Consider the following 13,156-nt stretch of genomic DNA (forward strand, 5'->3'; position numbering starts at 1 on the left):
GGGCGGCGGGGAGGGCCCAGCTGACCCGCTTCTGGTTGTAGTTGACGGCCAGTCGCAGCCTCGCCAGGTTGGGGATGCCTTCCTCAAAGGCCTGGCCCAGGCCCTCGGCCTCGGGCTCCGCCCCGCTGTCCTTGCCCAGGTCATTGAGCACTGCCGTGACCTCGCTCTGGTTCCGGCACATGCCCAGCAGTTCGAAGCCGTAGTCCTGGCTCAGCGACTCCAGGGCGATGTACTCGGGCTGTAGGGAGAGAGTCCACATGTGGCTGCCACCCCACGGGCCCAGCCCCTCGGGTCAGTCCCCATTCTGCCCCCGTGGGCCTGGGCCGCCCCATCCTGCCCTCGGCGGGCATGTCTTCACAGCTGGGGCCACTGGTTCTTCTCCTCTCTGCCACCCCTCCTGTCCGCCCGGCTGGAACAGGGCACCTCCCGTGTGGCCCCTTGGCTTCTCTGGTGCTGCCTCTGCCGCATCACTGACCCTCCGTCACCATCGCCTCTCCCTTTTGCTGTTGCACCCCTGCTCCTACTCTTCATGCCACCGAACAGACCCCGCCGAGCCCCCGCCTTGGATGAGAGCCCGTGATGGAGGCCGCAGAACTACAGACACGAGGGGGCAATTCTTGCCGCCTCTTCAGCCACCCTGGCTTGAGTCTGACTCGGGGCCCTCACCCCGGAGAGAGTCCAGGCTCGGGCTTCGGGGGGCGGGTCTGAGGCCTGGCACGGTCCCTCAGGTGGGGTCAGGTAGGGGACTTGCCCTCTCCAAGCCTCAGCCCCTCGCCGCCTTGCTCGGGGGGATGCTGGGAGGGCGGGGGAGAGTCTGTAGGAGGGAGGCTCTTCCTGCTCCCTGCGAAGCGGGGGCTCCTCTCACGACTCCATCCTCTCCCGCTGGCCTGGCACACACGGCACGCTGCCCGCGGCCTGTGTTTTAATATCCCCGCCCGTTCCCCAGCGGGTGGTGACCTTGAGCACGCGGACCGCGTCTGCCTGGCACAGAGGGGGTGTCAGTGGATGAGGGGCGGCTGGAACTGGGCTGGTAGATTCAAGGCCCCCGAGCAGTCCCTGCCCCCAGCCCCCCGGCTCCCCTGCACGCGTCCTCTGTGCCCAGGGCTCCTGCACCCCGCCCGTGTCAGTGTTTGTGAGCTGAGAGTCTTTGCTTGGACGGCACCTTAACTGCCTCAAACGTCCTCCCTGCTCCTCTTCACTTAAGGTTAAACCACCCGGCCGTGGAGCCAAGACTGATCCCGCTTCTCCCGAGGAGGCTGCCCTGCCCACGACAGCTGTAGCTTCCCCACCTCTTTTCTAGTCCCGAGAAGCCCTGTAGCCCCATCCGTGGAGGCACTGAATGAAGCTGAGCATCCTCTGGAGTCTTGTCTGCCTCCCTCTGACCTTTCCCTGTTGTGATCACAAGCTCGAGGTCCCCACACATAATGCTCCGGGTGGGGGGCTGAGCAATAGGTATTCAGAAAGGACGGGTCCTGGGGACTGTCATCCCTGGTCTGTCTGTGTTCGCTTCTCCCTCCAGCAGATCCAGGACCCCCTAAATGTGGGGTCTGATCGCCCCCATGAGACCAGGTGTGCCTCGAATGACAGCTCTCTGCCATTAGGACAAGAGGCCCTCGGGGGGCGGCTCTGCATCTGCAGCACGATGGAGGCGTCCCGAGAACATCGGTCTGTCGGTTCCCACTCCCCAGAACACCGGCCACAGGCACGACCGAGCCCCGGCGGAAGGGCAGATGAGGGGCACCGAGGGCCAGGGGAAGGAGGACAAACCAACCTTAAACTCGGGCTCCTTGCGGGCAAGGCACCTGAGCTCGCGGCTGAGCTGGAAGGCGGCCAGCAGGGCATCCTCGCTGGCCAGGGAGAGGTGGGCGCGGCTGGCGATGCCGCGATAGGTGTTGATGCGCGACAGGGAGAACTTGAGGAGGTCGTAGCGGCGGGCGTTGCTGCACTCGAGGCAGGCACAGGAGACCGGGTGGGGCCGGGCGATGGTGTGGCCCTGGTCCATGAGCAGCTGTGCGATCTCATACAGGTCCTTCTGGCAGGCCAGGGTGAGCGGGGTGACCCCCGGGGCGAAGCGGGAGCCGTCGATCGAGGAGTCAAAGAACGCCAGCGAGAAAGACCTGGTGTCCACCTTGCGGCCCTTCTCGCGTTCCAGCCGGGCCAGCAGGCGGCGCACCACGGCCGGCTGGTTCGTGTCCACCGCCACGAGCAGGGCCTCGTGGATCTGCCGGAAGTCGAACTTGACATTGGCCAACAGCACGTCGGTGATGGCCTCGTGGCCCAGGCGGATGGCCAGATTGAGGGCCTCCCTCCAGGAGCGGTCCTCGGCCTCCTCCACGTTCCGCGGGGGCCCGCCTGGCCCGCCCCCCGGGGCCTCTGCCCCCGACTCCAGCAGCTGCTGCACCAGGCCCAGCCGCCCCTCCTGGATGGCACCCAGCAGTGGAGGTGGGAACTGGAGCTTTCTGTTCACAATCTCGGGCCAGTTAGGCGGAGGCTGGATGAGGAAGCAGAGGGGGTGGGGCTCTGGGGCTCCAGCCTCCTCCCCTCTGGGCCTCCCTCACCTTCCCTTCCACCTGTCACCCTGCGCACCCAGCCACCATGGTTCTTCTCACCCCAGACACGTACTCAGGCTTCCCTTTCTCGTTTTTGCTTATGCAGTGCTTGAGCAGAGGTAGTTTTCTAAATGCTTTCTCAGTATGTAACTCAGGCATTTCTCTAACCCTGTGAGGTAGGAGATCTCATTCCCCCTTTACCAGGAGAGGAAACTCAGGTGCAGACAAGCTCAGCCCCTAGGGTGGGACGGGCACCCCGGCTGTCTGGCTGAGGAGCTGGTGTCCCCTTCTCTGCTACTTCTCAACTCAAATAGAACGATTAGTGATAGAACAGCTTTTGGATTTCTGGAACGTCTAGCTCTCCCAAACCTCCCCAGTGTGGGCTATAGTAATTAAAGTAAATAGTTTCTCTCTTAAAAGATGGAAAATGACGATGCTACCACTTTTACTCCTTTTGGCTTTTTTTCTTTTTGTCTTTTGTTGTTTTAGGGCCGCACCTGCGGCATAGGGAGGTTCCCAGGCTAGGGGCTGAATTGGAACTGTAGCTGCTGGGCTACATCACAGCCACAGCAATGCCAGATCTGAACTGCATCTGCAACCCACACCATAGTTCACAGCCACGCCGGATCCTTAACCCACTGAGCGAGGCCAGGGATCGAACCTGAGTCGTCATAGATCCTAGTCAGGTTCGTTAACCACTGAGCCACTACGGGAACTTCCTATTTCACTCTGAAATTAAATTCCACATCACGCAGAATGTATATGTAACCGCCATCGTATCTGTATAGGGAATACATTTCCGTATTTTCTAGGAATTGGTCATTTTGGAAATAACCTTTCATACTGTAATAGCTTCTACTGTTAGGCTGTTAGCAAATAATAGCCTACTTACTAGTATGAAATGCTAATGATTATATTTAGAACATTGGTCTTGGTTGAGAATACATTAAAAAAAAAAAAAAAAAAAAAAAAAAAAGCAGTGGCTTAAGGCCGCACGAATGTACTCTCTCAGCGCTCCAGACGCCAGAGTTGAGAAGTTGTATGGTTGGGCTAAAGTCAAGGTGTTGGCAGGGCAGGGCGGCTCTGGGGGGGACCCTTTTCCGGCTTCCAGCTCTATGCCCTGCCTTCTTTAGTCGATGGCCACTTCCTCTTAAAAGTCAGCAGCACAGAATCGCCACATCTCTAGGGATTTGAGGATGGAAGATTACACATCTTTTCTTGGTCATCGATTTATTGCGTGGACTCTCAGGTTAGGAAAGTGCCAGGACTGGATCTGACCAGGGGCCCCTCCCTCAGCACAGTTCCCATCCTCACGGGAACCCAGACAGTGGGGCCTCATGTGGGCAGCCTGAGGGGGAGGTTGGAGCGGGACAGGCCTGTGGTGGGAGCCTGACCCCCACGCAGCCACTCAGGTCTCTGCAGGGCCAGTCCCACCTTGGCGACGCCCTTCCCCAGCCCTCATCCCTGTTGGCCCCTGAGCCTCCCAAGGACAGACGCAGACACACCCCCACAGGAGGGTCTTAGAACTCAGTTCCAATCGGGCCTCCTAGAGGACCCCAGCAGGCTCCCCCCTCCCCCCGCTCTGCCCTCTCCTCTCTGGGTGGCATCTCTCCCCGCTGGCGCTGCCCTGTCCCTCTCCCTCCAGGCCCAGCCCATCCTCACTGCTCTCCTCTTCCTGGCCCAGGCTCAGGCCGCCAAGGGCTCCTGTCCCACTTGTGTGGTGAGGTCCACTGCCCGCAGAGCAGCCAGGATGGCCCTGCCGGCCCCCCTGGGTCAATCTGTTGTTTTAATCCTGGCCAGAAATGGGGCCGGGTGGGTGAAGGCAGGGGAGGCCTCTTACCGTGAGGGGGTCCATGCTGCACCCACCTTCCTGGCAGGCTGGCGCACTGGCTGGCTCTCTGCAGACTGTGCCCGGCTGTCTCTTTCCTGCCCCTTTGAAACCCCGCCCAGGGCCCTCCCTTTGCCAGGACCAGCTGCTCCCCCTCTGTCCTGTTCCCCGGAGACCAGGGGACCTGGTGGTAGTGCCGCCAATGAAATCTTCTGGGAAACGGGAGGACACAGTTGCTCAGAGAAGGTGGGAACAGTTTGAACAACACAGGTGGAAGGGACCTCAGAGAGCCTCTGGTCCAGCTGTCTCTGTGCTGATGGGGACTGGGCTCTGCCTAAGGGACCGCAGCCAGGCCGAGGTCCACTCCTCAGGCATTAGCCCAGCCGATCCCCGTAAAAGCCGGTGCGCAGGGGACAGCTTTCTCTTCTCCGTGACCGAGGGTTAACTCTGGGCCCACAATAAATAACCTGCTTAGAGTCACACAGCAACGCGGTTACCTGATTATTCCGGAAGGAACCCTCAGAGGATGCTGAGAGTTCACAGGATGCTGGAGGTCAGTCTGTCTCATGCACAAAAGCACTCTTGCCTTTGCAGGACACAGCAGGATTGTATCTGTCAGGCGGTGCTTTTCTTTTCCCTGGGCCTCAGTTTTCCTCTCAAAGAAATGGGCGCAAGAATGCACACCACTCACTGGGGGGCAGATGTTCTGCAGGGCCCCAAAGCCCTAGAGAGATCACCAATTCCACCCTAGAAGTTGCAGAGGAGAAACAGATGGAGCCGTCCTTGGGAGAGCAGGGCGCCATGGTGATAGAAACCTTGACAACCGGGAGTGGGGAGCAGGCTGGGCCCGGAGGTGCCTCAGGCCGAGTCCAGAGGGAATGAGCGGAGGGGGGACGGAGGGCGGCCTGGCCCTCTCGGCCCTGCTCGGCTGTCAAGAGACCCACGCCCCAGTTGGTCACAGAAGGCAGCAGGGGCCACCACTTCATGCCTGAGGGGCCTCCCCACACACGCTGGCATGCTCTTCTATCTCTCCCGCTGGGAATGGCAACTGGCAGATAGGGCACTGGATCCAGGGCCGGGGTGGGGAGCTCTCTGGGGACACCCAGAGTTCCGCTGGTGAGGCAGACGGTGACGATGAGGGAGAGGCGGTCTCCCCACAAGTGGCGGCGTGCTGGGGGAGCACCTCCAGGCTGAAGGAGCCTGTGGGGGGCGGAGAGAAGGAGGTGAGCACAGCTGGGCCTGTCCCCAGGCCAGAGGCCACCCCCAGCAGCCTGACGGCAACCCCTGCTGTCAAAATGCAGTTGTTTCTGCAGGAAATTTACTGGGGTTGACTATTTCACTTCTATTATTTTTCTTTTTAGGGCCACACCTGCAGCATGTGGAAGTTCCCGGGCCAGGGCTCGAACTGGAGCTGCAGCTGCCAGCCTACACCACAGCCACAGCCACACCGGACCTATGTCCCCGCTGAGCAAGGCCAAGGATCGAACCCACATCCTCACAGAGACAACGTCAGGTCCTTAATCCACTGAGCCACAACAGCAACTCCGGGTTGAGTATTTTACACCTGAGACACTATCCAGCCGTGAATCCACCAAACATTTACGGAGTGTTTCCTAAGGGCCTGACGCTGTGCTCAGAGCCCGGGGATCCACGCCCAGGCCTGTCCTCATGGGGTGTGGCGTCCAGGGAGAAAGACAAGCTATGACCACAAATAACGGTGACACAAAGCAGAATGTGAGGCAGGCTGAGCCCAAGGGACTGAGAGAATGCCCCGGGCGCTCAGCTGGAAGGGACGACCTGAGCTCAGAGAAGCCGTGGCAAGTAAGTTCCATGGAACAGAGGCTGAGAGAGGAGGCAGAACGCTAGGCCCTCTCTGTTAGTGTTTCGTTTTGCTTTGTTTCATGTTTCTCCCGAGGACAGGGCCCAGGTCCCTTCCTCGGCTTGGCCAACACAATGTGAGCCGATGCTCAGCCTGGCCTCGTACATACCTGCGGGTGCCAGAGGCCAGGTGCCCCTGGGCAGCAGTCCCAGGTCCCCTGGCCCTCCCTCTGGGGATGCCTCGTGCTCCCCTAACAACTCCTGTGCCCGAGCCACCTGCCTGTGCAAATGGGGCACTGTCCCCTCTCCTGGGCACCGCTCCTTCGGGTCTGGGGTGGACGGCGTTCTCTTCGGCCTGCCTTTGCTGGCTCCTTCCGCTGTGCCTGAGGGTTCGAGCTGGACACAGGCCTGTGAGCAAGAATCAAGACCATCTGTTCGCGAGAGGCCCTCAAGGCTGAAGGGGCTCCGGGCAGGGGCAAAAGGATATCAACTTCTTGATGTGAAGCTAGAGCCCTGGGCTGCGGCCCAGGTTTGCTCTCGTGCTAGCAGACTTGAGGGAATCTTCGAACATCGGAGAACAGAGCTTCTGTCACTGGCTTCACTTTTAAAAAATGAGAGCTGATTTTGAGTGTTGTGCCAATTTCTGCTGCACAGCAAACCCTTTCCTGTTTTTTACATTTTTCTATTGTTTATGGCCGCACCCACACCATATGGAAGTTCCTAGGCCAGGGATCAAATCCGAGCCACAGCTGTGGCCTGCACCACAGCTGCAGCAATGCCAGATCCGTAACTTACTGTGCCGAGCCAGGGATTGAACCCATGACGTCAGAGAGACGACACTGGATCCTTAACCCGCTGCACCACAATGAGAACTCTTTAATTATGTTTTATTTATTTATTTATTTATTTTGCCTTTCTGTCTTTTGTTGTTGTTGTTGCTATTTCTTGGGCCGCTCCCGCGGCATATGGAGGTTCCCAGGCTAGGGTTGAATCGGAGCTGTAGCCGCCGGCCTACGCCAGAGGCACAGCAACGCGGGATCCGAGCCGCGTCCGCAACCTACACCACAGCTCACGGCAACTCGGGATCCTTAACCCACTGAGCAAGGCCAGGGATTGAACCCGCAACCTCATGGTTCCTAGTCGGATTCGTTAACCACTGCGCCACGACGGGAACTCCTTTTAATTATGTTTTAAATGGAGATATAATGCTTAGCCTGTAAGAGCCATCTTTTTTATGTTTTGATTTTTTATTTATGTTTTTATGGCTGCACCTGTGCCAGATGAAAACTCCCGGGCCAGGGACTGATTCTGAGCTGCCGCTGTGACCTGCGCTGCAGCTGCGGCAAGGCTGGATCTTTCAACCCAGTAAGTGAGGCCAGGGATCGATCCTGAACCTCTGCAGTGACCTGAGCCACTCCAGTCGAATTCCTAACCTGCTGCACCACAGCGGGAACTCCAAAGCTCATCCTTTTAAAATAGGTAATTCAGTGGTTTTAGGATATTTGAAAGGCTGTGTAATCCAATTCTGGAACGTTTTTACTGTCCCCCAAAGCCCCAGAACCCACTGGTCCCTCACTCCTGTCTTCCCACATATTCTGGCAGCCACTCTCTACTTCCTGTCTCTGTAGATTTGTCTATTCTGGAAGCACACAATATGCGGTCTTTCGTTGACTGACTTCTTCCACTTAGCATATCTTTAAGGTTCACCCATATTATACCATCAGTATTTCCCTCCATTTTCATGGCTGAATAATATTCCACCACAGATAAACACCGCATTTATCAGCTGATGGACATTTGGGTTGTTTCTACTTTTTTTGGCTGTTACGGATCGTGTTGCTATGAGCATTTGTCACTACATTTTTGTGTGACGATCTGTTAGCAGTTCTTTGGGGTATATTCCTAGGAGTGGAGTTGCTGGGTTATATGGAAACTCTATGTTTAGCTTTTTGAGGAAGAGCCAAACTGTTCCCTGCGATGGCTGAGCCATTTTACATGCTCAGCAGCAGTGTACGTGAGTTCTAAGTTTTCGAATCTCTGACACTTGTTACTGTCTTTGACTACAGCCATTCAGTGGATGTGAGCACTGCGCTTTTGACTTGCATTTCTCTGATGGGTAATGATGCATCTTTTCAAGCGCTTATTGGCCATTTGTCTATCTTCTTTGGAAAAAGTCTACTTAGCTCTTGTCCATGAAAAAAAAACTAAGTTGGAGTTCCTGTCATGGTGCAGTGGAAATGAATCCGACGAGGAACCATGAGGTTGCAGGTTCGGTCCCTGGCCTCGATCAGTGGGTTAAGGATCCACTGTTGCCATGAGCTGTGGTGTACATTGCAGACATGGCTTGGATCCTGCATTGCTGTGGCTGTGGCCGGCAGCTGTAGCTCCGATTAGACCCCTAGCCTAGGAACCTCCATATGCTGCAGCTGCGGCTCTAAAAAGCAAAAAAACAAAAACAAAAACAAAAACAAAAAAACTAAGTTATCTCCGAAATTCCCATTGTGGCTCAGGGGGTTAAGAACCCAACTAGTATCCATGAGGACACAGGTTTGATCCCTGGCCTTGCTCAGTGGGTTAAGGATCTGGTGTTGCCCTGAGCTGTGGTGTAGGCTGCAGACGCAGCTCAGATCTGGAGTGGCTGTGGTGCAGGCCAGCAGCTGTAGCACGGATATGACCCCCAGCCTAGAAACGTACATATGCTGTGGGTGTGGCCCTAAAAAGACAAAACCCTAGCAAAACCCCGAAACAAAGTCTTTTATGTTCTGGCTATGTATGCAGCATGTGGAAATTTGTGGACTAGGGATCAAACCCGAGCCACAGCAGCAACCAGAGCCACAGCAGGGACAACGCTGGATCCCAACCCACTGAGCCACCAGGGAACGCCAATCTTTTTATTGTTGAGTTGTATTGAGTTGTGAGCTCTAGATACAAGCCCCTTTTGAATATATGATATGCAAATATTTTCTCCCATATTCTGTGGGTTATCTTTTGATTTTCTTGATGGTGTCCTTTGAAGCAGAAGACAATTTAAAATTGAGCAAAGTCCCTGAGGTACAGTGAATTGTCTTCAGATTCTGGTTCGCTGCAGGGTTGCCCTGTTGCTTGGCTCCAAGCCTGGCACCACGTGCGCAAGGACATCTTTGCTCTGCTACCTTCCCGGCCCAGACCAGGAGACCAAGACCCAGACACCAGGGGCTCTCTGGCTTGAAACACGAGTGGGGCAAGGACAGGTGCAGAAGGATGGGGAGGGGGGACCTGGGTCTTCCAGGCTGACCCACTTACCTGCGGGCCTGCACTTTGCGCCTCTTCGTCCTGCCCTCGTCACTCCCTGAGTTTCGCTCCTCCGGTCTGGACTCTGTGTTAGAGATGCTCATTAAATCCCGCTCATGACAAAAGCGGCTTCACACATGATGCTCCTTCTTTTAGGACTACTCTTTCTGTCCTCCTCCCCGGGTTACTTCTCTCTCCTGCTGTAAGTCTCGGAGGACGTGCTAAGTCCTCCGAGGCAGGATTCTTTCCTCTATACCTGGTCCCCCTATTATGCTTTGCCTTTGAAGCACTTGTCGCAGTTTCAAGTTTTAGATTCCCTGTGTGACATGGACACCTATGTCCCCCTCAGGGTGGGGGCATTGCTATTTTACTTACTGTGCTGTTTCTGACACCTCGCCTAGAGCCTCACACAGAGATGTGCAGTTAATATTTGCCAAATGAGCGGTAACAAATCCAACAACAACCATCTACCAGCCATTTAGAACTTAGGAAGCACTACATACAGCGGGATTTACTGAGTGTATTTCAAAGAGCTTTCACAACTCCAGCACCCAGCCTGTGTGGTACCCCCCAAAAAGGTTAGTTCCTGCCCCATTCTCCATCTTTTATTTATTTATTTGTCTTCTTAGGGCTGCACCGGCGGCATATGGAGGTTCCCAGGCTAGGGGTCGAATTGGAGCTGGAGCTGCTGGCCTACACCACAGCCACAGCAACGCCAGATCCTTAACCCACTGACAGAGGCCAGGGATGGAACCTGCGTCCTATGGAGGCTAGTCAGATTCGTGTCTGCTGAGCCACGATGGGAACTCCCTCTCCATCTTTTAAAACGATAACATCCACCTTTCCTTATGCGGAAAGTAGCTTCTGAAATGCCTCCCATCGGTTTCTAGCTCCTGCTATTCATGCCTCCCCTTGAGTGTGGGCAGGACTTAGTCATTTGCTTCTAATGAACAGAACACGGCAAAAGTGGTGGGACGGCACTTCTGTGATTAGGTTCCTGAATCCTACCAACAAGCATGGGAGTGAGCGAGGGAGCGGATCCTGCCCCGCTGAGCCTTGCGATGACAGCAGCCTGCGACAGATCCAGAGCCAGAGGACCCAGTTAAGTCACACCTGGATTGCTAATCATGAGAAACGGTGCGACAATACTGTTTTAAGCCGCTCAATTTGGGGGCAATTTGTTAGAGGATAATAACCTGTTTCTGAAATGAACTAACACATGCCTGATTTTACTAAATTGTTCAGTTCTTCGGAGTTCCTGCTGTGGCTCAGTGGAAATGAATCTGACTAGCATCCGTGAGGACGCAGGTTCGATCCCTGGCCTTGATCAGTGGGTGAAGGATCTGGCGTTGCTGTGGCTGTGGCGTGGGCTGGCAGCTGTAGCTCTGATTCGACCCCTAGCCTGGGAACCTCCACTTGCCACGGGTGTGGCTCTAAAAAGACAAAAAGACAAAACAAACAAACAAAACAAACGAAATGGTTCCTCCTTTTTTCCTCTGTGATGAGGCCACACTATGCCTCCGTTTCTCTAATAAGCTCCATGCACCGCCGTCCTGACTTCACTGTCCTTCTGAGATGATCACAGAACATTAATACGGCCGGAGGGCTAAATACTATCCGGTTTCCTTCCTTAACTTTGAAGACGAGGGACTGGAGGCCCAGAGATAAGGACTCTTGGCTCCTGGGCCAGTGCTCTTTCAGTGACTGCACACGAGTTGGTGTTCCTTCTAGTACCAAGACCCCGACAGGCGTCTTTCCTCCCCCGTGGTCCCTCTGCGAGCCATCCTTATCCAGCAAGAACGGATTCGAGGAGGAGGGAGGGTGCTGGGGCGCGTAAGGAGCCAAAGGAAGGGTATGGGGCCTCACCTGCGCTGCCTCGATGCCTGGGACCTGGTTCTGCTTGGCGGGTGTGTGGGTCTGCCACACAGGCTGGAGCTGCCTTGCGGGCAGCAGAAAGCACCATGCAGGCGGAACGGCCCAGCGTCCCCGGCTGCAGCTGCTGGAGGATGTTCCTGAGCTCTGAAATTTCCCTGGTGCTCCTGCAGGGCAACAGAGAGATCTTGCTTCATTCAGAACAGACTCCATTCTGCGCACCCAGGGCGGCAGCACCTGACTAACCAGGGACGGTGGCTTGGTCCGCAGACGGGCTTAAGGCCTAGCGTATGTGATTCGCGAGAACCCAGGCAGGGCGTGCGTGCCCGTGCCTCGCAGCCTTTCTCTTCCAGGGGAAAGAACCGAGCAGTGGCCGGGAGGCCTCCACGCTGGCAGCTACGTACGTTTGAGGATCCGGGAAGAACGTCCTCCGGATGGAAGGATTAGCCAGCCAGGGGCTGGGACCAGGCTCCTGCGCATCAGAAGAGCCCTGCGAGAGAAGATGGAGAGCTGGAAACACAGCCCTGAATTCACCACCAGGCGACACTGCCACCTAGTGCCATGGGACGCCCGAACCCGAGGACTCCGGCTTCGGTAACGCGTGAGTGTATCGGCTGGAATGTGTACGTGGCCCCTCGGCTTGTGCATGCACACTCGCTTCCAGCTCTGAGATGTGTGATTCGGTGACTTTTGTGTACTCAGTTCCCCAAAGCTAAGGGCTTGGTCATGATCCTAAAAGAGCCCAGGAGAAAAGGACAGACGCTATTGGGAAAAACAGGGCTATGGGACCGCTGTCATGTGCAAATTTTGGAAAGTGTGTGTATACACACACACACACACACACACCCCATTTTTAAAGTTTGTACATATATAAAATTGATAAAAAAAAAAACCTGATTCATGTATGTACGAAACTCAATCCACTCATCTCTGTATACCTGCGAGAAACAATTTATATATATATATACATATTTCTGTATATTTGAAAATAGTTCTATTTTGAACTATCTGGGGACATTTTAGTCCTTTTTCTCTTAATATCATTTTATAAGACTGTTTAAATTCCAGTAGATTTTGTGAATGATTTTGCTCACTTGTCACTAAAAACCTACCAATTTTGGCCACAACTTCCAGCCATCTAGAAAAAGATGTGTATATACATACCCCCCGTCTTGTTCTCCTTTTTGGCTGTGGCGTGCAGTGGCTTGATGTGGGATCTCAGTTCCCAGGCCAGGGACTGAATCAGGCCACAGGGGGGAAAGTGCCAAATCCTAACCCCTAGACCACCAGGGAACTCCCATGGTGTCTCTTTCTAGCATCAGTCACCATATCTAACCATCATAGGCATTTTATAAACCTCTCTGCTTCTAACTCCAGTCATGTCTATGAGCAATAATCATTTCTATATAGATTTTATTTAGGTGGTATGTTAGAGTTTCTTAATTCTTTGTCAAAACTCTGTTTATCTGTGTTGATTCATCTGTGGCTTTTTCCTTTTTTATTTTTCCAAGTTTCCTTCTTTCCCTTGAATTTAAAAAATTTAAAGTTTTTCCCATTGATTTTCAGCTCTGCGTCTTCTATCACAAATTCTTTCCGAGGTGTCATTCTGGTAAAGTGTGATTTTGACCTCATTCTGCAAATTGGAGTAGTATTTTTATTCACATTCATTGTTTAAAATTTTCTTTCTTTTTTTTTTTTGCTTTTTAGGGCCGCACCCACAGTACATGGAAATTCCCAGGCTAGGGGTCCAATCAGAGCTACAGCTGCCGGTCTACACCACAGCCACAGCAACTCGGGATATGAGCCGAGTCTGTGACCT

The 13,156-nt window shown here is 54.6% G+C and overlaps 1 protein-coding gene across 1 annotated transcript in view; it reads right to left on the reverse strand.

Moving 5' to 3' along the window:
• Window positions 1-13,156, reverse strand: part of LOC100523131 (short transient receptor potential channel 2-like) — a 39,067-nt gene that overhangs the window by 15,837 nt on the left and 10,074 nt on the right. Inside the window, exons 7-15 of the mRNA XM_021062471.1 lie at window positions 11,742-11,827; window positions 11,332-11,504; window positions 9,478-9,550; window positions 6,476-6,603; window positions 5,480-5,577; window positions 4,919-4,924; window positions 4,813-4,822; window positions 1,772-2,520; window positions 26-238 (exon numbers count right to left, since the gene is read on the reverse strand). Of these exons, the coding sequence (XP_020918130.1) occupies window positions 26-238; window positions 1,772-2,520; window positions 4,813-4,822; window positions 4,919-4,924; window positions 5,480-5,577; window positions 6,476-6,603; window positions 9,478-9,550; window positions 11,332-11,504; window positions 11,742-11,827 (1,536 nt within the window). The remainder of the gene's footprint in view (window positions 1-25; window positions 239-1,771; window positions 2,521-4,812; window positions 4,823-4,918; window positions 4,925-5,479; window positions 5,578-6,475; window positions 6,604-9,477; window positions 9,551-11,331; window positions 11,505-11,741; window positions 11,828-13,156) is intronic.

The sequence above is a fragment of the Sus scrofa genome, chromosome 9 (assembly GCF_000003025.6).
Source record: "Sus scrofa isolate TJ Tabasco breed Duroc chromosome 9, Sscrofa11.1, whole genome shotgun sequence".
Classification (NCBI taxonomy): domain Eukaryota; kingdom Metazoa; phylum Chordata; class Mammalia; order Artiodactyla; family Suidae; genus Sus; species Sus scrofa.